This window comes from Neoarthrinium moseri (genome assembly GCF_022829205.1).
Source record: "Neoarthrinium moseri strain CBS 164.80 chromosome Unknown scaffold5_Wmoseri_CBS_16480, whole genome shotgun sequence".
NCBI classification, from domain to species: Eukaryota; Fungi; Ascomycota; class Sordariomycetes; order Amphisphaeriales; family Apiosporaceae; genus Neoarthrinium; species Neoarthrinium moseri.
The window spans coordinates 937,146-957,598 of NW_026055119.1; the positions used below are offsets into that span (position 1 = coordinate 937,146).

At 51.0% G+C, this 20,453-nt stretch overlaps 7 protein-coding genes across 7 annotated transcripts; 2 read left to right on the forward strand and 5 right to left on the reverse strand.

Annotated features, from left to right (window-relative positions):
• Window positions 1-677: 677 nt before the first annotated feature.
• On the reverse strand, window positions 678-1,586 carry JN550_002483 (uncharacterized protein; the record flags this gene model as incomplete). The annotated part of the gene is made up of 2 exons (XM_049313783.1): window positions 678-1,491; window positions 1,555-1,586. The coding sequence occupies 2 exons, from the start codon at window positions 1,584-1,586 to the stop codon at window positions 678-680; spliced, it is 846 nt and encodes a 281-aa protein (XP_049175774.1).
• A 1,433-nt stretch (window positions 1,587-3,019) lies between these two features.
• JN550_002484 (uncharacterized protein) lies at window positions 3,020-5,522 on the forward strand (the record flags this gene model as incomplete). The annotated part of the gene is made up of 8 exons (XM_049313784.1): window positions 3,020-3,066; window positions 3,127-3,151; window positions 3,273-3,615; window positions 3,672-4,216; window positions 4,281-4,554; window positions 4,617-4,792; window positions 4,850-5,036; window positions 5,095-5,522. 8 exons carry the CDS (start codon window positions 3,020-3,022, stop codon window positions 5,520-5,522), a joined length of 2,025 nt encoding a protein of 674 aa, XP_049175775.1.
• A 460-nt stretch (window positions 5,523-5,982) lies between these two features.
• Window positions 5,983-6,797, reverse strand: JN550_002485 (uncharacterized protein; the record flags this gene model as incomplete). The annotated part of the gene is made up of 3 exons (XM_049313785.1): window positions 5,983-6,283; window positions 6,342-6,410; window positions 6,466-6,797. The coding sequence occupies 3 exons, from the start codon at window positions 6,795-6,797 to the stop codon at window positions 5,983-5,985; spliced, it is 702 nt and encodes a 233-aa protein (XP_049175776.1).
• A 4,435-nt stretch (window positions 6,798-11,232) lies between these two features.
• On the forward strand, window positions 11,233-11,532 carry JN550_002486 (uncharacterized protein; the record flags this gene model as incomplete). The annotated part of the gene is made up of 1 exon (XM_049313786.1): window positions 11,233-11,532. One exon carries the CDS (start codon window positions 11,233-11,235, stop codon window positions 11,530-11,532), a length of 300 nt encoding a protein of 99 aa, XP_049175777.1.
• A 946-nt stretch (window positions 11,533-12,478) lies between these two features.
• Window positions 12,479-12,865, reverse strand: JN550_002487 (uncharacterized protein; the record flags this gene model as incomplete). The annotated part of the gene is made up of 1 exon (XM_049313787.1): window positions 12,479-12,865. The coding sequence occupies one exon, from the start codon at window positions 12,863-12,865 to the stop codon at window positions 12,479-12,481; it is 387 nt and encodes a 128-aa protein (XP_049175778.1).
• A 1,958-nt stretch (window positions 12,866-14,823) lies between these two features.
• Window positions 14,824-16,204, reverse strand: JN550_002488 (uncharacterized protein; the record flags this gene model as incomplete). Its single annotated transcript, XM_049313788.1, has 4 exons — window positions 14,824-15,083; window positions 15,149-15,616; window positions 15,674-16,005; window positions 16,056-16,204. 4 exons carry the CDS (start codon window positions 16,202-16,204, stop codon window positions 14,824-14,826), a joined length of 1,209 nt encoding a protein of 402 aa, XP_049175779.1.
• Window positions 16,205-17,245: 1,041 nt separating this feature from the next.
• JN550_002489 (uncharacterized protein) lies at window positions 17,246-19,645 on the reverse strand (the record flags this gene model as incomplete). Its single annotated transcript, XM_049313791.1, has 1 exon — window positions 17,246-19,645. One exon carries the CDS (start codon window positions 19,643-19,645, stop codon window positions 17,246-17,248), a length of 2,400 nt encoding a protein of 799 aa, XP_049175780.1.
• Between the last annotated feature and the right edge of the window lie 808 nt (window positions 19,646-20,453).

Consider the following 20,453-nt stretch of genomic DNA (forward strand, 5'->3'; position numbering starts at 1 on the left):
AACACGGAACTTCCCCATATCTCCGTGGGTGCCACGTTGCCAGGATTACATTCTTAAAGCGAAGGATGGAGTTGTCAACAAGAAGATAATATTGTTCGTACTATTTTCTCTCTTTGATTCATTGGGCGCGCCGCACCAGGCCCCATGTTGCCTAAAGTAAACATTTTATTCTGCCTTATGTCATGTTGATGGCCTGACAACATTCTCCACACCGCGCAAGGGTCATAAATCCGGTTTTCGTTGGATTAGTTGGCCCGAGAAAGTTCTGCACAGCTACCCTTTCAGTAGCAACCAGCTCGTGCTCTTGTAGGACCTACATTGCTTGTTTCTCTTACTGCTGATGCATTGCAGGTACTCCATTCTCACCGCAAATATAAGCAAATGTTGATCAACGTTAATACTCCCCATACAACGACAAACCATCGCAAGAAGGAACTTTAGCAGTAAGATGAGCGTGATTTACTTAATGCTAGGCAGATTCGCCCGGAAGTCACCCAAAATTTAGACCTCGGTTGCCCCTACGCCTTTCTAACGTAACCGGGCTCTACTAGTTCAATTTAAGTCAAGTACGGAGGCTGAGTGAAAGTGGGTGAGGTGTTAACGCCCTATCAGGTGCCAGTCTTGAAGCCTATCGCGATACCATGCGGACTCGAAGATAGATTCCAAGCTCTAGGACTTCACAGTGACAGCCGCCGGCGCAACTCGTGGCGTAATGCCTGAGCCATGTGCTTAGTACGCAATACGGCCCCTCGATTTTCTATGGCACGGCGGTACAGAAACCCCATGCATTCGCCTACCGTACCCCATGCCATACACTTATACACCCTCGGTGCTGCTGCTTTCGCGGAGGGTGAGTTGCTCGCACTATCTTCATGTGCCTGTATGAGCTCAAAACTCAGCTCATCGGCCATTCCGACAAGCTGGCCGCAATCAAGTGCCACTGTTGGCAGCCCAGCCATCACTCTTTCTCGCTGGATTGAAAGTGCTTTGTTGGCACTGGGAGCGTTGTGCGTGGCGAGGAACAAGGCAGCATCTGGAAACCGCTCAAGATCCGAACCTTCCGGTACTTTACGCGATAGAATTGTGTCCACGCATAAATCGTAGGATGTGTCCGTCTGTTCCTTTTTATCGTGGATGAGCGATCGTATCTCGTGTTCGATATAAGCGCCTCGCACCAGTTTGATTCCTAGGCCCCATCCCTCATTCCCAGCCAAGGCAATGTGCTCATCTAGGTTGGTCTTCGCCCCTTTCAAGTATGCTTGTATGGTGTTATATATGAAAATCTTTCCGTTACGGTTGTATTTCCGCATCAGCTGGGTAGTCCACCTGTCAATCCCCGGCTGGAGAACTTGTTGCTCGGCATCCATCCATAGTCGCGATCCTTGCGCTTCAACGGCTTCACATATTTCATCGAGCGCTTGGCCTACCGCAGGAGGGATATCCCGGCGTTCCGCGATTGCATCGACAGCAATGGGGCCGGCCCCAGTGAGTCTAATGCGATACTGATTAATATGCCTGCTCGTTTCTCCCCTGAGTGATAGCCGGTTGACCTACTTTATAGCGAGGAAGTCGCTCGGTCCAATCATCTTTAAACTTTCAAGATTTGATGTTTTCCATTCTTCGATCATTTGATAGCAATTGGCGCCATACTTCGTGTTGCTGGACAGCATTTCCTCTCCCGAAGGGTCTTTAAGTACGATCTCTTTCGCATGGCCGATGATGACACCATGGAATCCGACGTTCTTCAGCTTACTGGCTGACCGCGAAACCTCTGCTCTCGTTTCACCGGAGCAAAAATGCTCATAAATAGTGTACCTCAACAACCAACTCAATATCGGATTTCGATCCGGACTCAGAAAAGGGGATTTTGAAGTCGTGATCAACTTCAACAAAGACAATGACGGACGTAACAAAATGGGGGTAGACATAACTGATGTCAAAATGTACGACCGCAATAAGCTGGGAAATGACATCCTTGCCATGGGATGTTTCACCTCAGGGAATCCATTCGGTGACACTGAAGTTGCAGAAGCCTGCGAACTGGCGCATCGCATTTGTTGGACGAAGACAGAGCGGCCTTTCGTATACCGTGATATGGAACACGCCATGATTGAAGGAGTCATCACCGTAATCTATTTTGATTGTTGGGTAAGGGGTTGATATCGCAAGGTGCAGCAGGCTATGAGAAGAACAGAGACATAATCCAAGATGCAACGTGATACAGCTGTACTCTGTGGCTATCCACGGGTCGCCGGCTTATTCAACCGACTGTGAGCAAGTCAGCTGTCCCTATCAGCGGTCATGAGGGGTTCCTCCAAGGCCGACTGCGGCTGTTTGTCCAATGTCTGGAATACGGTGGCCAATGAGCATATTGGCGGGGTCATACAGGAGATAAGAGATGTGTAGTTGGAATCTGGGGCGAGGACCACTTCGCAACAGCTACATGGGGCCCATTGGTGGGAGGCAGTATGCATGTGGGACCGACAGGTGGTGCCGCTAGTGATCAAATGCGTCAGTGTCGGAGAGGGCCTCCGGTGTATACCGTCAATCGGTTTAGAATCCGAGTATACGTGCGCGACTGCAGATCGTGCGAAGCGAGAGCAAGGCAGCTCAAAATCCACGAATGTATGCATACAGTGAGCACGATTTGAGTGTTCAGATATTGGGATTTGACACTGGGAGGCGTTTGCACAAGGACTGTAGGTGTTCCTGTAGGTCACCATCTTCTAGGTGCCAGCGAGCCTCCGCGTCTGACTTCTGTGAGTAGTTGGCAGTCGAGTGAGCTCTGCATTTCTCATTCGTGGTTGGGCTGTCTTGATAGACACTGGAAAATGGGTCCAATGCATAACCCGGAAGTAAGATAAGGGCTGCGCGGAAGATAGGCTAGTTGCGGCAAATTCTCCACTATATAGCATGACTCGCCGTGCTGTAAATATCGGATGCCAGCCCCGACTCCGAGACACTAGGTGATTGCTTACACCGGCAGTAAATCCATGACGTTCAGAACTAGCTATCCCCAATGGGCACGCAGGAATATGGTGGCGTCTCTAAGAAGTGCACAAAAGCGTCAGTATACCTTCATTCGTTGGGAAACCCCGTGATGAGCAACGGCTAACATGGCCGTAGCTGCAACCGATGCCGGTTGATGAAGGTGAGATGCTCTGGATCTCAACCTTGTGTCAGATGCACGCGGAGGAACGAGCATTGTATCTTTGCGATTGAAGAGAAACGTATTTCCGTTTCGGAAAGGTAAAATTGGAACGCGTGAACAGAGGTTTGACCAAGTCATATCACTTACGCGTGTCAGCTACCTCCGAGAATTGGAGCGCAGAAGTCAAACCTTTGCCAACAGTGGTTTGACCCCCAATTCCGAGCAACCTCAGGTGGGATCTGGGAGCTATGGCGATGTTGATGGTGCCGCGTCATTGTCTCGAGGTCCGAACCCTCCTTTAGCTCCTACTTCGCCGCTCACAAGCCCTGGTGCAGGGCACGAAGGTGTCGATGAGGAGCCTCCATATGGCGGTGGACAGACACCATCAGCATCCGGATCAGGGTTTCGACAGAACCCTTTGGTAGACTACGATCTCACTTTCGCTAAGGCTGCTGGAAAGTTCTGTGAGTCGACACGCGGGCTGTTTGGTATATATTTGTGGCTAATGGCTTGATACAAGGGTATATGGGACCCTCTTCATCATGGTCATTTTGTCGTCGAGTATTTGCCTTCATAGGCCAGAGAATACCCGAGGCAAACAGTCCTCCCGACCCTTGGAACTTCGATGGTGTTGTCTTTGCTATGCATTGGGTGCCACTTCCAAAGGATGAGTGCCCAGACGTTTCCAACTTGCCACCACTCGACTACGCACTATTCCTCTATAATATGGCAAAGTTCTACTTAGGTGGCCATCTCATGTTTCTTATCGATGAAGCGAGGTACTTGAAAAATCTCCGGGAGTTATACGAAAATCCAGTCGCTAAAGCAAGCACTTGTCGAAACTGGTATGCCCAGTACTTATTAATTCTTGCATTTGGTAAAGCGTTCGCAAGCACTAGTAGCTCACAACACGGCCCCGCCGGTCATCAATACGCATTGAGAGCCATGAGGTTACTTCCGAACATGTCTATCCCAAACTCTGATGCAATGCTCGGGGTCCCAGCACTTGCCCTGGCAGCAGTCTACTTGCAATCGGTTGACATGAGAGTCGCTGCGTACCAGCTTGTAAGTCTTTTGATGCCATCTTTCAGGCAGCACAGAAAGACTAACCCGCATTATTTTCCATAAGATTGGTCAAGCCCTCAGGATATGCATCATTGAAGGAGTACACCGTTACATGCCAGAAGACGAGGTGGGCAGTGAGCACTCACGACGCTCCAATACTATCTTCTGGGTGGTTTATATCCTGGATCGGGAATTTTCGGCCCTGCTCGGGGCACCAAGTTCAATCCGAGACGAGGACATAACAGCTAAGCCTATCAAGCAATGGGACAACTCTGTTGAGGCATTGAATATGGCTTTACACGTACGATTATCTAGACTCAGGACGGAAATCATGAACAGTGAGTGCCTCAATGTTTTCTTTCAGGCTGAGCCAAACGGACAACTGACCCTGATTATGCAGCTGTCTATGGTGTTGGGCAATCGCGTGAAGGTTCACTCATTACTAATACACAGTCGGTACTTCGCAGTCTGGCAAAGATACTGGAAGATATGAACGGACTGCTTGATGGCCATTCCCAAACCTCGGTGAACAAGGCTTCAAGGGCGGCTCTTCGACTCATTCTTGGTCATCACCACGTAAGTTGCTCTAGAAAGAGACCATTTCAGCTTCTAGTAGGTTCTAATTCTTTATAGTGTGTCATACTCTCAACACGCCCACTAGTCATGTGTGCCCTGAATATTCAGCTCGATCGAAGGCAAAGGCGGGATTGCCATGATATCTCATTGTCGCCACCAGTAGCTTCACTTATACAAACGTGTGTCGATTCAGCCCAGGTTATCCTGCGAACATTACGGATATTAGGCGAAGAAGACCTTTTGGGTACGTCTATGAGTACTTCCTCTCACTGAATGATCCGGGAAAGCTGATCTTTTCCCAGAAGGGTTTCTCCCGTTCCAGATCGAAGACGCCTTCTCGTCAGCGTTCATACTCCATCTGATCCACTTCATCATGCCATCACTGCTTCCCGAGTCCGATAACTACTGGCGCTCAGATGCTCGTTATACGTTCGAGAAAATGGTATCCAAAGGAAGTGTGGTGGCCCCTATGCGGTTACAGGAGCTTGAACAACTGGAGCGAACGCTGTCTTCTTTGCCGGTGCAAAATACTCCACCCCTGGGTGCTCTCGACGCTGATGTGAGAGTTGACGCACCCGATTACAGCGATGCCGCTATGCATGAAGGCTCTGTCGATGATGCTGCGGGATGGGACTTCTTCGTAAGTGACTGCCTGGGAGGTTTGTCGTCCCGCGATATGAGAGACCTAGCCGACCAATTAGATATGGATCGTGTGGATTCCGTCCAATAAAAGCCCTGTCGATTTTGTATCTTCGGTGTTCTCCGCTATGTTTTGTTTCATCCTGAGTTTAGGTAGTGGAGTAATAGGCTATACATTCTACGTGTTTGAACGATAATCTCTCGGTCGCGGCCTTTGCAAGACTGGGTGTGGGCTTGCCAAGCGTGTAGTAAGCGAATAGGAAGGGTTTATAGCAAATCTCGCGCCCACTTACCTCTCATGGCTATAGCGCAACGTACGAGGATAAACAACTTGAAGGGATCTGTGGATATTTTCAAACGAGGATCCGATGTGCGTAGTGGCTAAACGTATATATTGCGCTTGATTTCTACTATTTCTACCCTTCTCTATACCTAACTTCAAACCTAGGACCCAATGCCCAACTTAGCACCGGCCGTACCTTGAACCATTTCGTCTCCGAGAATTCGTGTATAAACAGAATTATATGGACGATGAACAGTGCAGAGATAAGTTACAAGTTGCCCCAGGGGTAGTGGCCAGCAGGGGGATAGTTAGGGCAATATGCGATCTTAATTTTGCCAGACTGAACATCAGGGCAAGAGTCGGGGAAGTTTCCGCTGGTGTTATAGCATGTCTTCATGCAGATGTCGAAACCGACCTCGGGCTTGGACGTCTTGTCGTCAATTTTAACCATAGAAGGCGCAACTACTGTGAAGTCGGACCAATCGGTCCCTAAGGTACAGTCTGATCGGCCGTATTGCTGGGTTCGCACCTTTCCTGTGGTCTTCACGAGTCTGGGGTGGGCTGCGGCTCTGTATGGCAGTTAGTGGTTTCACTCCTTGTGCTGAAGAATGTGGGGGCAGCACTTACGAGCATGTAATGCCGCCAGTGGGGCATATCTGCGTGGTGCCGATCGCTGTTTCATCGGAGGTGCTCCATCTGTTGTTCAAAATTAGGGAATGTGTCCTTGAGCTGCCTGGCATGATCTACTCACCCGTAGCTGAAACCAGCATCGAAGCCAGCGGAAGCGATCTTCCCAAGGTCGAGCCCTCCGGTGAAAGAGCCGGAGACGGACTTCTCTACAGTCACCGTGTGACTGTACCCATTGACAATTTCGCAGTTGTTTTGATCGCCTGAAGTGCACTCGATGGCATTTGCAAGCACCCAATCTCCATAATAGGGTGCGCTGACGACAACATCTTTGTACTCTTGCCTGCTCGGGCAGGGAACCCACTTGTCTCTCGTGTTAAGTTCGATGTGCGGTGCGGCCAACCCAGCACCAGCGAGGAGAGAGACAAGAGTAACAGTGACGAAAGACCGAGACATCGTGTTGCTCCTGGGTTTGGATAAAGATATTCAACCTTTCTGAGTCGTTAAAGATTGTACGGGAATCACAGAAAAGTGGAGTTTGCCAAGGTGTGCTTGATGATGATGCTGTGCTTGATGGAGATGATGTTCGAATGTGCGTTTGGAAAAGGGGAATCCCATTGATTATTTATAATTTCTACGCTTTCTACTTTATATACTTAGAAACGTTGTTGTATACAACTTCAATCTCCTCCTACTGCTCCGCCACTGTAACATACCTATCAAAGGAGGTATAGCTTGGCTAGAACCAAACCTTAATTTGTGGCGGTTCTAAATTAGAACTGCGTCTTTCGTGTAAGCCCATCCGCCAAGCAAACCGTGTCAAAAGCACCCAAACTGGTTCACACTACTACTAGAAGTGAGGCAGGGGACAGGGCTAGATTAGCTCAGCCGTTGTCAAGCTACTCGGTGTGAATGTACTCCGATGCGCTGTTGGTGGAACGTTAGGGTATTCAATTGACGAAACGTCTCATCAGCACGATGTTTACGGAGTACCTCCTCAAATATATCTTTACTGTTTTAGTGACATGATACAGTCACGCGACTGGTAGAGCGTTCCACAACTTCACCATGACATGAGGCATGTCGGCTTGAGTGATCAATGTTTTGCTCAATAAATGCCCTACGCGGTGACGGTTGTGGCGCGTCGAGAATGCCCATACCACTAATACCCCGATTTGGATGCATATGTAGTTGATGGGCCGGTCAAAATTCGCCGCGCTTATGGTGAAACAGGTTTTCTGACATGCAACAGGATTTTCCCGGGATCTAGTTCGTAACATGACTTGAGTTATTGGCTGCCGTTGATGCGCAAGTCCTTACCGTGAAAAAATTCCTTTGCCAAGACCGTTTGCTCCCTCATAAGATATGGACTCCACTTCCATTTTTGCTCTGATTTTGGGAAGGGAGCTAGCTCCATCATGGATAATCAGGAATTTACTGGTGAGACTTTCTATTTGAGGCCTTCTGCATTCGCTCAACCAGCTAATGCAGGTCTCGTGTATGATATACTAACAATGGGCTGCCATGTGATAATAGGAATAAGCTCAGAACTGGCGAAGTATCAACACGTTCGCCACTACCCCGCAGAAAAGGGCCTTATTAAGTAGCCAGGAGCCTCTGCGAGCTCGCAGAGGCCCCTCGACAGGGCTTGAGTTGTATTGTAATCCTTAATAGAAGTTCTCACCTCTTTCACTCTGAGACCAATCCCTCACATGGGCCTTCAGCGAGCACAAAGGATACCATTTGCAGAGAAGTAGGGCTAGGTAGCTAGTTCTCATGATCGGGCGTAAATAGAATCAATCCATGCCTTTCGCGTCAATGTGGCCAAGGGTTCTGGTTCTGCAATACTGGAGGGCATTGGTTTGCTGCGACATCGTCGATCCTGCAAGCATGCCAGGCAAACGAGCTGGCTGTAACCACAAGCGCATCTCTCGGCAACGGCTCCGAACAATCACGTGATTTACTGAAAACGGTAACACTTGTGAAGACCTGGCGTTCATTCCCTGACATGAATAGACCTGTCCAACATCAAGTACAGAACAAGCACCCAGCCGCTCAATGACCACACAGCAGACCGCAGACGTCTATCATGTAGCGGATATGGGCTTGGTTAGAAATCTCGAACCCCTTGATATTGGCGATGTTAAGGGACACTGAGTTTTCTACAAGGTATGGTCGGCGGGTAGTGGGGAGTGAAAGAACTGACCTCCAAAATACCTTCCTGTAATATTACCAAGAAATCTGATGCATGAGAACATTTTGGTAGCAGAATCAAAAGGCGACGGGCTAGAGCTTTTGATAGTAATCTAGCAGGGTGTCATAGCCATGATAGTCGTTGACACATTAAAACGGTCAAATCGCTTTCCGCGTGCTGGCGGTTCTCTGAGAAACGTACGTGTCTAATCTTGCTCCGCATGGGCGGCTCTAAAGGTCTTGGGCCCAGCTCCTAACCAGTGAATTAGCTAAGGCCCTAGACGGGATTCACGCAGGCAAGTCAGTTATATCCAGCCTTGGTACCAATCAAAAAGTTGTCTTCTTCTAATTCGAAGTCTTCAGCTGTAGCGTTCTCTATTGTGAAATCGAAGCATTGGACTAGGGTAGCGACAAGCAAGTACATCTCAGCCCAGGCTAGACTGATTCGTGGCATCTTTTGTTAGCTTTGCAAGTGGTGCCCAAAGCAATAAAACGGATCAAAGTCAAACATAACTTACTGCATGCCAAGGCAATTCCTCGTTCCTCTTGAGAAGGGGGCCAAGTGTCTCTCGGCTGCAGCCCTGACCGCAGGGTCCATCCATCGGCCCGGATCGAAGCGCATGGGATCATGATATAAATTCCCGTCAGTGTAGATCAATAGCGTAGTCATTCCGATCGGCGTCCCTGCAGGAATGCGCCAATTGTTGTAAAAGAGTTCCCTATCCGTGATACGTGCCGACCGGGAACTGACTGCAGGACTTAAGCGCATGCCTTCCATCAAGACAGAGGTAAGATAAGGCAATTGTTCGAGAGTCCTCAGCTGCATCGGTTCCATAGTCCGACTCGCAGTTTCGATAATTTCTTCTCCAAGTTTTCGAATGATATCATGGTAAAAACGTGAAAGAAGGCCAAGCGCATGACACTGGCTGTAGTTTCAATTGCTGCCCCAATTACGATATTGACTTCATCAGAAAACACGATTGAAACTTTTCTCAGACGGGGGGAGATTAGAGTCATTGATCTTAAAAATCAGATTGCTCTTCACTTTAGCGTCACGCGAGGACGACTTTTCATCCGCCAAAGCATCGCGCGTGTCTTGTTCGTATTTCTGATTGGGTCAGTCAGTAAGATGACAAAAACAAATCAAAGGGCCGGACCGTTCTGCCGGCTTGTCAGGTTGTTAACGCTTACTTGGAGGCTGTGAAGGAATACTTTCGTATCTTTATTTCCAGCCTTCATCGCCCACTTGACTGGGATTGCACTCATCGCAGGACCAAACCATCGTAGATGCTTCGTTGTCCTCCAGAATGACTCACTACCTTGAGACGCGTTAGAAAAATCAATACCGAAGTCTTCCAAGTCGAGTTCTTTGTATGCCTTGTCAACAATGAATTCATTCGCCGTGTCTTGTACAAAGGCACTGGTGGCTGCGCCAAGATTGAAGCTAGTTCCCGCGAGCTTCGAGATACGCTGAGTTAGCTTTTCTACGTTGCGGTAAATTATTTCTTGCCGAGCAACAACATTTGGCTTGGAGAAAAAGGGGGCTATTGCGCGGCGACGCGCCTGGTGGGCATAATGGTCTGTAATGCATCCTCAATAGGTTTGAAGCCTAGCCGCTGAAAAGCGATGGCATTAATACCAGTACTGAAAAGTGTAGAGGTTTTGGCCCCGAATGCGTCGATTGACCAGGCGTATCTGTCCCAACGTCCATCCATTCGATACAGAGTTTGAAAAAAGTCTGCATCGCTGACATGCAGTTCATGCGGGCTAATGCGGATAACTGGGCCTATTCATGATCAAAACTCAGATACTAGTAGTTTTAAGGATGAGAGATTCGGTCGTGAGATAGACCTTGCCATAAAATTCATGCAACTCCTGGATCTTTCTGGTATATTTACTGCTTTGAATTACGTCGTAATAAGCCTCATACCAGCGTAAGATTGCTGCTAATCTAGGTCCTGGAAAATGCGCAAGAGGGTGAAGGATCAAGCGGTAAATCAGAAAACTTGTCAAATAGGCCGCAGCCGCTCAAAGAACGGAGTGCCATGTGAGCAGGCTGCTTTTGACATCCATATCGTCTTTTGTGTTGTGGGAATGAATCGCTTACACGGCGTGCGACATGATACCAATTCAATCAGAAGCGGAATTTAAGTCTGATGGAGGGAAAAAGGGGGCGAAGCAAGGGATGAATCCTGCTCTTATTTTGTCAGAGGGGTATCTCTATAGGTATAAGCGCATAATATGATCTGAATTCTCCGTAGCTGTTCATGATCCACCTTGTTGAATTGTAGCGATGCTGTGAGCGGAGACCGCCCAATGCACCGCAAGTTATGATATTACACAACACTAGTGCAAGAGATATCAATTGAGGTTAGCTAGCCGTAGTGAGTACCATCATGAATTCTGATTTTGCCAAGCCTTTTCAACGCCGTCTCTGACAGCGCTTACCCACATAGTCAAGCTATCCCACTCAGGCTGCATGTTGGAGAGGTGGAGGTTAGTATCATACTATTCATTTCAGTTGTTGTCTTTCTCTGGGGTTTGGACTTGTACAATACCTATACGACAGTCCAATAGCCCATTATAAGTAATGGAACCAATTCTATCCGCTGATCAGCACCACTATACAAACTCAAGCTCATATGTCATGGACCATAACATCCACCGCGTTATAACTTTCTGGCTTAACCGGAATCCAATGGAATGGATAGTTGCTCCTGATGGTTTTGATGCTCAGTGCAAATCCGAGCTTAACCACCTCGTGCAGAAAGCCCGCCACAACGAGCTCGACGATTGGTCCTCCAGTCCAGAAGGCAGCCTCGCCCAGGACGATCTGCTGGACCAACTCCCAAGAAAAATCCATCGCAGCTCGTCAGATGCCCTCACGGACGACGAAAGGGCATGGGGTATTGCCACAAAGGCCATCGCGGGAGACTATGACAAGCAGGTTACTGTCATCCCGGCGTCGGAGTTCTATATGCCGCTCATGCAACAATAAGCCTCATCTCGCTGATCGCAGCAGGCTGCCTCTTCGAGGACTTAAAGCCAAGAGCTTCAAACGGCCAGGAACACAGCTGGGTTGATATGGGCATAGGAGCTGCCAAGGGGCATATTGATCAGATCACCTGCTTTGGAAGATACCCGACTACGAATGCCATCTTCGGCCGGAGAAATACCGAGGCGGAGGACGAGTTTCTTGTGGATCACCAACGTCATATATCCTCCAACAAGTGAAAGTATAGAATCGAGAAGATGGTGTCGACATCTTCGGTGAGGTGTCGAGCTCAGGTCGGTATCGCGCGACAACACAACGATGCCAGCAAATTCTCCACTTAGGTAAATGTTGATATACCTGGCTTTCTTCTCGCGATAAACTACCCCCGCAAGCGGCTGCTCCAACATTATCATCACCACTACCGACTCCCTGTTTCGGGCTGTTTGTAGTACTCGGGCTGAGAGGCAAGATCTGGACAGAGATACATAGTCACGCTCTAACATCTATCTGTCAAGTCCCACATCGTGACTCACGATTAACAACTCCAAAATGTGATATTTAGAATACAATGAAGGAACAGAAATAGTATATGTCAATTGTAGTTGGATGTTCTATGATCATCTTGAGGCTCGGGTGGTATATGCAAGGATAAAAGGTATATACAAGAAGGTAAATCGGCAACCATGCCCTGGTACTATTGAGAGATGTCTCAAATGCCTAGCAGGAAATCATGGTGCTCATTGTCATAAGAGGGGGCAGTGTATTCCAGGGACATGTCTTGCAATATCCGTTGCTGATTGCCTCGGCAGCCTGCGCAGCTATGCTCCTTAGAGCCGATGACGAGATCTGGCGCTATGGCCTCGCTACGAGGCTATGTGAATAATGTATGTATAAGCGAGGCCTGTTGTCGCTTGGGGTGTGTTGGCCATGGGTATTGTGGCCGGTCGCTTTAATCGCGTCCTGGCACGCGGGGGAGGGCGACGGGATAGCTGCGCAGGCCGCGTCGGACTGGGATGGGCTTGTGCGGACCATTATCGTAAGTGCCATTGTGTATAGCACCAGCGGTTCCGTTGGTACCAGGGTACGGCGGACCGGTGCCGTTGACGGGCGGCAGAGGCGTTCCGCTAGGCACAGGCCGGTGCGGATGGGCCAGAGCGCCGAACACCATAGCGAAGAGGGCGAAGAGGAAGACGAAGAGACGAGCCATGGCCGGCAGGACTGTTGGGACGAATGGAAGGGGTCTGCAAGGAGAGAGCAGGCGTTTCAAGAGGAGTTTTGAATTGTCGTCAACGACAAATGAGTGAATAGCTATCGTGTCCACAAGCAGCGGGCACATCTGGGAAGGCAGACTGGGTGTAATACTTATACGGCACTCCGCCGCAGCGATCTAGGAGAAGCCGACCACCACCCTTGTTTTCCGGTACCGTGAAAAGATCTTCCTCCCCCATATTTGGCCAAGTCATGATGGGCTTGAACAGCGATAATGGGGTTGTATCTCTGAACAAAATTTCCCTTATTCGGCAACGGACCGAGTCAAAAGCAGGGGGTGCATTAGTCGGACAGGCTCGAACGGTCGGCGCCAATCCCGCTGCAGCAAAAGTATGCTCTCATCTGGTGGGGCCGGGTCGTGCAGAGTCAATTCGGCTTTCCCTGTTCACGGTCAATTAGTTTTTCGACTGCCTATTAAGTCTCGCCTTGTCTGCCCAAACAGTGGGTGGATCGACAGGTCCCCCATGTGTTGTCCCTGGGGCTGTCGACTCAGGATGGGTAAATAAGGTTCAGACGGTTCGGCTATGCAAGGCGACAGGACCTGGTCAGAGCCGGGTTGCATCCAGCACGGTGGAAAAACTCAAAGCGAGTCTGCGCAGCAAATCAGTGCTTTCCCACGCCATGACATAGCTATGATGGAGGCTTGGCCGCAGCGCTTGGCACTTTATTCGCTGTTTCGACTATCACGGATTTCTGTGTGGAAGGCTCAAGACCCACGGGAGGCTAAGCCTGACTCGCGGCGAGTCAACTTGCTAGTATCGCCACGGTGCAGGTTTCTGCTCCGTGACGTGACGTCGTTATAGGACTCAGTGTTGCGATAGCGGACAGACTCTGAGTTATTCTGTGGCTAAGAAAGGTAGCCGAGTCGAGTAACAGCAGGTCACGATCGAACAGAGGTGCAACGGGCGCGCGGGATGTTTTCCGCAGTTCGCACATGATAAAGTGAAAAACGAGAACCTGCCACTCGCATGTGCTTGGAGCGCGGGTTTGGTGGCTTGCGGCTTGCGGCCTGCGGCTTGCTGGTTGCCCACGCGTAACGGGCGCTTATGCACTCAAGATATCAGCCGTCTCGGCGTGCGGGCCTAGAAAAAGCCGCGCCAGTGGGGGGGGTCCAGCGGTTCGTACCCGGTTTTGAGCCCCAGCGATTGCGCCCCGAATTATACTATGGGTAGGCATAGGATCCATATGTCCTGTAGGACCCAGCACACTAAGACTGACTGCACTCGATTGATTCAACCTTATTCGTGGATCGGCTGCGCGCCAGAAGGAACTCGTCGTTTGGAAGAGGTGCATTAACGATATTAGAGGAGTGAAGATCTCAACGGGGGCAACCCACCGATTTGGCCAGCCACTGCCGATCAACCAAGTCTCAATCGATCTCAATGCAACACTGGAGATAAACGACGCACCGTCGTTTTACCAGAAAACGTGGTCAGGAACTAAGCGAAAAAAGCTTATTGCCGATCTTTAGCCTCTATCGAAGCGGCGTTCAGACGGAGGCGGAGTATATGTGGACGATATGCCCGCTGCCCACGGGGGCGATCCTCCAGAAATCGCGCTCTGCCTGTTGTGGTGGGTCGATTTGTTTATCATACATATATTGACTGTACTCGAATGCATCGTCACATAACCGACTGGTTTAGGCTACCATACGCCATTCTTGGCGGCGAGATGTCGGCTGGGACGGGCCTCGAAACTCTGCATTCTCATCGCCAAGTGTTGTCCACCCTTTCTGCCTATGCTGAGGTACCTCGATAATACGACTATACCACTCTCACTATATGGTCCTGCGCTCACGGCTGGAAAACCCACCAACAGCGAGGGTATTAGTTTCCGACTTGGCACTAAGCCAACGATCAATCAGGATTCAGCTCAGGGAATTGTTTCTTATCTTTGCTGTTATAATTCTATGACCATTGAGTGAAGAATTTTGGGTCCCCAGAAACCCGCCTCGGATTTGCGTCGCGTCGCGTCGCAACGCAACACTACGGTCGGACCTGATAACAATCGGTGCTAGAGTATCTCTCACTTCAATGCGCTCAGAACAATCCTTTCCTCCGGAATTGGCACAACCGTGTAGCCCCAGCCGACAGGCGGCTTTTGTCCCATCGTTTTGTGAGCATTTCTGGAACTCAGGACTGCATTCGATCCTCGCTCTAGCACCTCCGCGTGGTAACCCTCGATTGCCGCTGCTATATCTCCATTTTCGCCTTTCTCGATTTTACCCAGAACCTTCGACAAGTTCAACGCATCCGTGATCGCATGGCATCCTCCCTCGCCGCGGACTGTCGTATCTTGTTAGAAGATGCATAGCCCGTAGCAACCCCGGGTCCGGGAATAAGAAACTCACAAGGTGTCATTGGATGTGCAGCATCTCCGACTAATGCTACCCTCCCGGTAGGCAGACTTCGTATCTCAGCATCTCTGTGAGTGAAAAAGGTATCCTTGATGCCACTGGCTGGCGTTAACTCCATGATTTCTGTGAACTTCGAGTCCATCTCTGCTGCAGTCTTTTTCGCGTAGTCTAGCTTCTCCTGCCGCGAGGCCGTACGCAGCCAGTGGTTTGGCCGGCAAGCTTCTTCGTCATACGTCATGAAGAACCAGTAGTACTCCCCCGAGTTGCCGTCGTCGTTAGCCTGCTGCAAGCCCACAAACAGTCTCGCAGAGGAACTGGGGGCAGCAACCACGTAGCAGCTGTGGCCAAGACTCAACTGTCGCTCGAAGGCGGCGCCTGATAGATGGACCTCACCAATGATAGTGGAAGTCGGTATCAGGTTGAGCACTTCGTCGTTGGGCCGTTGCAAGACATGCTCGCGGACTAAGGTCGTACATCAGTCATATACCCCTCAGTTTCATCAGAGACAATTGAACTCACCAACACTGTGCACCCCATCCGCTCCAACAAGCACATCACCGGAGGCATTTGTGCCATCCGCAAAGTGAAGACAGATTTTGCCGTCGCCCGTCTCCTCGATATGCTGCAGTTGCTTACCCCAGTGGATGGGCAGGTTCGTCGAAAGCCACCCCCGAAGTCGTGCGCGGTTTGCTCGAAGGACGGGTGTCTCCGGCGTGTCTTGGACACCAACGCGGTCTCCGCGAATGTACATGCACAGCTGCGTGTTCAGCTTCAGGGGCGAAAGGTGATGCACCGACTCCCTCAGGTCCGGCAGGTCGGAAGGCATGGAAGATTGCAGCTCATCGAGCATGCTGGTTTTGTGTCAGCATCGAGTGGCATGATGAAACTGCATCGCACTTACGAGTGAAGGCCGATGGCCCAGCCTTGCGCGCGTGATTGATCGTCGATGTCTCTCTCGAAAATCTCGAAGGATGCCCCTTGCTTTCGCAAGCATTGTGCAAGTGTGAGCCCGCCCAGGCCGGCACCAACAATCAATACATGAGGGCTCATGATTGACTTGGTCATCTCCGTACTGCAGGAGCTATCGTCTTTTTGCTAGAGTGAAGTTTGGGACTTTCGATGTAACTCTATAGAAGAGGGGAAGTATGGGGTCATTAGGCGTCTGGCTGAAGTATTCTCACGCAAAATAAAAACATCATTAGAACATACATATATATACAAATAGGGATCATAAGCAATAGTATTGTAGAGTGCTATTCCATCCGCAGTCGCCAGCGCTGATCGACGTTGGACGGCGTTGCCGCTATTCGCTTTTTTCGGCGTCCGACTAGGCGCGAGGTTGGAGGTCTAAGCTCACTACATCGACGTAGAACCACAAACGTCAGGACGGAGCCACGGAGACATTTTGCCGACTTGGAGACAATGTGCTGCACGTGCTGGGTTGTTTAATTATGCCGTCTTATGGACGTCAACAGATCCACATACCACGATATAATGTTGCGGAGGCTTTGGATGGAGCTCCGTGCCCGTGCCCGGCGATAATGCAAGCGGAGCGGAGCAAAGCTCGGCGATTGCCGAATGCCGTGGCCTGGCCCGCGTAGCCAGCGCCTGCGACGCCTATCATGCTTGGTAGAGCTGATCCCGGGTTAATGGAGCACAGGTTTACTAGCAAGCTGCTTATAGGGCTATCCCCGGCTCGTTTTAGTCGCTCCCGACTTACGAGCGACATCCCATTCATGCTTGCGGCTGCTTCACAGCGGTAGGACATCGCAGCCCAAGGTGGGACATGAACACGCATGCGTGTACCGCTCCGGGCCATGAGGGAGGAGGGTATGTCTGTTGGTTCTTCATCTACGCGTGCTCGCGTGTCATTCTAATCATGACAACATATATAAGACAATCTACTTCCGCGAGGGCATCGTCAAAGCGGCAGAGAAAGGTTATGTGTTCTCAGTTACGTGGAGACTTAGGAGCGCAAGACAGGTTCTGGGCTCATTCCCAATTCTGATCAATGTGACTATTAGTTTCACTTCCCTTTTTGCATTCATCGCATTCAAACTTCTATCGAATGGGTATATCATATGCACCTTGCTAATCATCCAGCAGCCCCGTGGCCAAGGCCTCGAGATCTTCCAAGTTATTCGGCTCGTCCGTGACCTCAATGACCTTACCCCTGCCCTTCTGTTTCTTCTTCTTCTCCGCCTCGTCGTCCGAGTCATCCTGGAACCACTTCTTGGCCTTCTTGGCGGGCGGCTCATCTTCGCCGCCATCGCTATCGCCATCACCACCACCACTAACGGGCAGCGACCGTAGGAAGTCCAGCGCGTTCTCAGCATCCTCGGAGGTGCCGAGTGCCGGCGCATTGCGTCCGGGGACATCCGTTTCGCCCGCCTCCTCCATGCGCTCCCTCTCCTTCCGCTTGGCTTTCTTCTCTTGCCTCTTCTCACGAGCAAGCTGCTTGTCGTCAACGTCAGCCTCGCGGACGCGCTCGGCCTCCTCCTCAACGAACCGCTGTCGCAGTGCCTCCGCCGAACCCTCTTGCTGGAAGTCATCCTCGTCCTGGAGCTCGTAGATCTGGTGCGCCTCGCCGTCGTCGTCGAACACGAGCTTGGTGCCCTTGCCCTTGTACTTGAGCATCTGCTTCTTGGACTTGATGAGCTTCTCCCGACGTTTCGAGTCAATGATGAGCTCCTGGCCTCCGTAGACGGGCACAACCTTGCTAGCAGGCGCGGCGCCGCCGTTGGCCTCCCTGTCCAGCTCGTCGCCCTCAAGAACGCGTTTAACGCCGAAGAAGTCATCGTCCTCTTCGGCCTCTGGGCGGAGATTCGAGTAATGTGTCGACAAGACGTCTTGGTTCTGGCGCTCAAACATGCGGTCGTATTTTGTGCGGACCTCATCCTTCTTCTTGGGTTTCTTAATCTTCTCTCCATCGGAATCGTACTCAGAACCACTAGAAAGCTCGGCACGTGATCTGTTCTTGATCTTCTTGATATCCTCTGCCTTTTGATGCTTCACGCGCGGCATCTCGGGCAGACCCAGACTTACCGAGTATCCCTCCAGATCCAACGCCCGAATGTCGAAGACGTCTTTGTCCTTCTGCAGACCAACTGAGCGAGTGTAACTGATAAAGGCCTTCTGGCCGAGGTACTTCAGATCAGGGTTATGAAAACACATGTCCTGAATCTGCTGGGTGATCTGCTTCTTCTTCTTGTCGCGCACGTTGACCTTTTGTATTGGCACCTTCTTCAGCTCCAGTCGCTTGAGCATGCCTTCCTCCTCGCTCGGGTCAAGGAACAGTACAGCCTTGCCGTCTCTTTCATATCGAGCAGTCCGACCGACTCTGTGAACGTAGGTATCGGCATCCTCTGGGGCGTCCATCTGCACCACCCAGTCGACACTCGGGAAGTCAACACCTCGGGCAACGACATCCGTTGCCAAGAGACAGGAGAACTGTGCTGACGTGAATCTTCTGGTTATCTCCATCCGCGCAACTTGTTTTTGACGTCCGTGGAGATGTAGCAATGGAATACCAGGCTGTAGATGCCTGAAACTCTCGTAGACGAACCGAACTTGCTTTCCTGATGACATGAAAACGATGATCTTGCTCTTGAGATTTGATTTGATGAATGAATACAGAGTGTCCAGCTTTTCGGGTAACGGCGTAACCAGGTAGTGTTGGGTGAGCGTTGTTGGTGTGGCAGAGGCGGCGGCTTCGTGGACGGCGATGTACTCGGGATCCTTCAGGGACAGCCTAGCAAGATCCGACACCTTGCGACTCTGCGTGGCACTGAACAGCAATGTCTGCCTCGACTTGGGGAGATGCTCCAAAAGGGCATCGACGGCAGTCTGAAAACCCATATCCATGATACGATCGGCTTCGTCCAGCACTAGGACCTGTAGTGAATCGACGCTGAAGCCAGCAGTCTGATCGAGATGTTGCAGCATCCTTCCGGGCGTACATATAAGGATGTTCATCCGCCCCAGGCGCTCGGCCTCCTCGCGCAAACTCTTGCCTCCGATGATCAGACCGGCCGAGAAGGTGTGGTATCGCCCGATCTTCCGCAGCACCTCAAAGGTCTGCACCGCCAGCTCTCGCGTGGGCGAGATGACGAGGGCGCCGAGGCCATCGTGTTCGGTCCATTGCGCCCGGAAAAGGGCTTCCAGGACCGGGACGAGAAAGGCCAGGGTCTTGCCGGAGCCGGTCTTGGCTGCTCCCAGAATGTCACGACTCTTGAGGGCAGGCCCCACGGCCTTGGCCTGGATGTCGGTCAGGTTCTGGAAGTGCGAGGCCTCGAGGCCGGAGGCGGTGGGTGTCGACAGCGGCAGGTCGGTGAACTTTGTGATCTCGGCCGTCTTGGGGTCGAAGTCGTCGACCTTCTTCAGCAGCTCTTGCAGGTCATCTTGCACACGCTTGCGCTTCAGCGACTTGGGCTCGGCGTTGTGCTTCCTCTTCTTGCCGTTCGGCTGGGAGCCGGAGGTTCTGGTGGGCATCGTGGACAGTTGCGCACGAGTTGAGAGTTGAGCGTCTCAGATCTCGGCTCGGTGCTCTGCTGCTTGTACCGTACCAGAGGCCAGAGCCCAGCCTCGACAATGCGACCAGGAAATTTTCTGGCCGCGGGGCCGATCTTCAAAAATTCTGCCGTTGCAAAGTGCACACATCCCTGCTGGCGGCCTTGACCGCCTGGACCCAGCCAAAACTGCTGCGCATTAGAGGCGCTAGTTGGTCCCTGGACCACCCGCTAAACGTGGTGCCCAGTGGGATACGGAGCCACCGGCCTGCCGTACAACCCAGAACTCTGAACCAGGCTCTCCTCCACCGGGATTGATGTCGGAGCTCAAGAACAAGAGGTGCCAATTGGTATACGCCTACTACTGGAGACTCATAGAGATGACTCCGTTCTTATCTGAGTCTTCCAGATGCGCCATTGAGACTCGGGAAACAGAGACGGTACTAGAGAAGGGAAACTGAGTAGACAGAGTAGACATTGCAACAGAATTCCAGCATCTCAACTCCATGTTGCACCATCGCCCAGCTTGCTTTGGCCAGCAACATCTGGGATCCTGGTACCGAATGGACAACCAACAAAGGTTTCCTTGCCATTGCTCAATCCAGTAGGTGGCTTGAAGTAGGCTATGATTTAATACAACAGAACAAAAGCCCCCAAGACGTACGGCAATCCACAGGGGCCCCATGAGCGGCGCAGGCAGCCGTGGGCTCGGGACTAACTGACAACGGCGCGTCTCATCGCGTCTCCCGAATTCCCTCTCTCGAGGTTTCACAACAGAAAGCTGGGAAAGG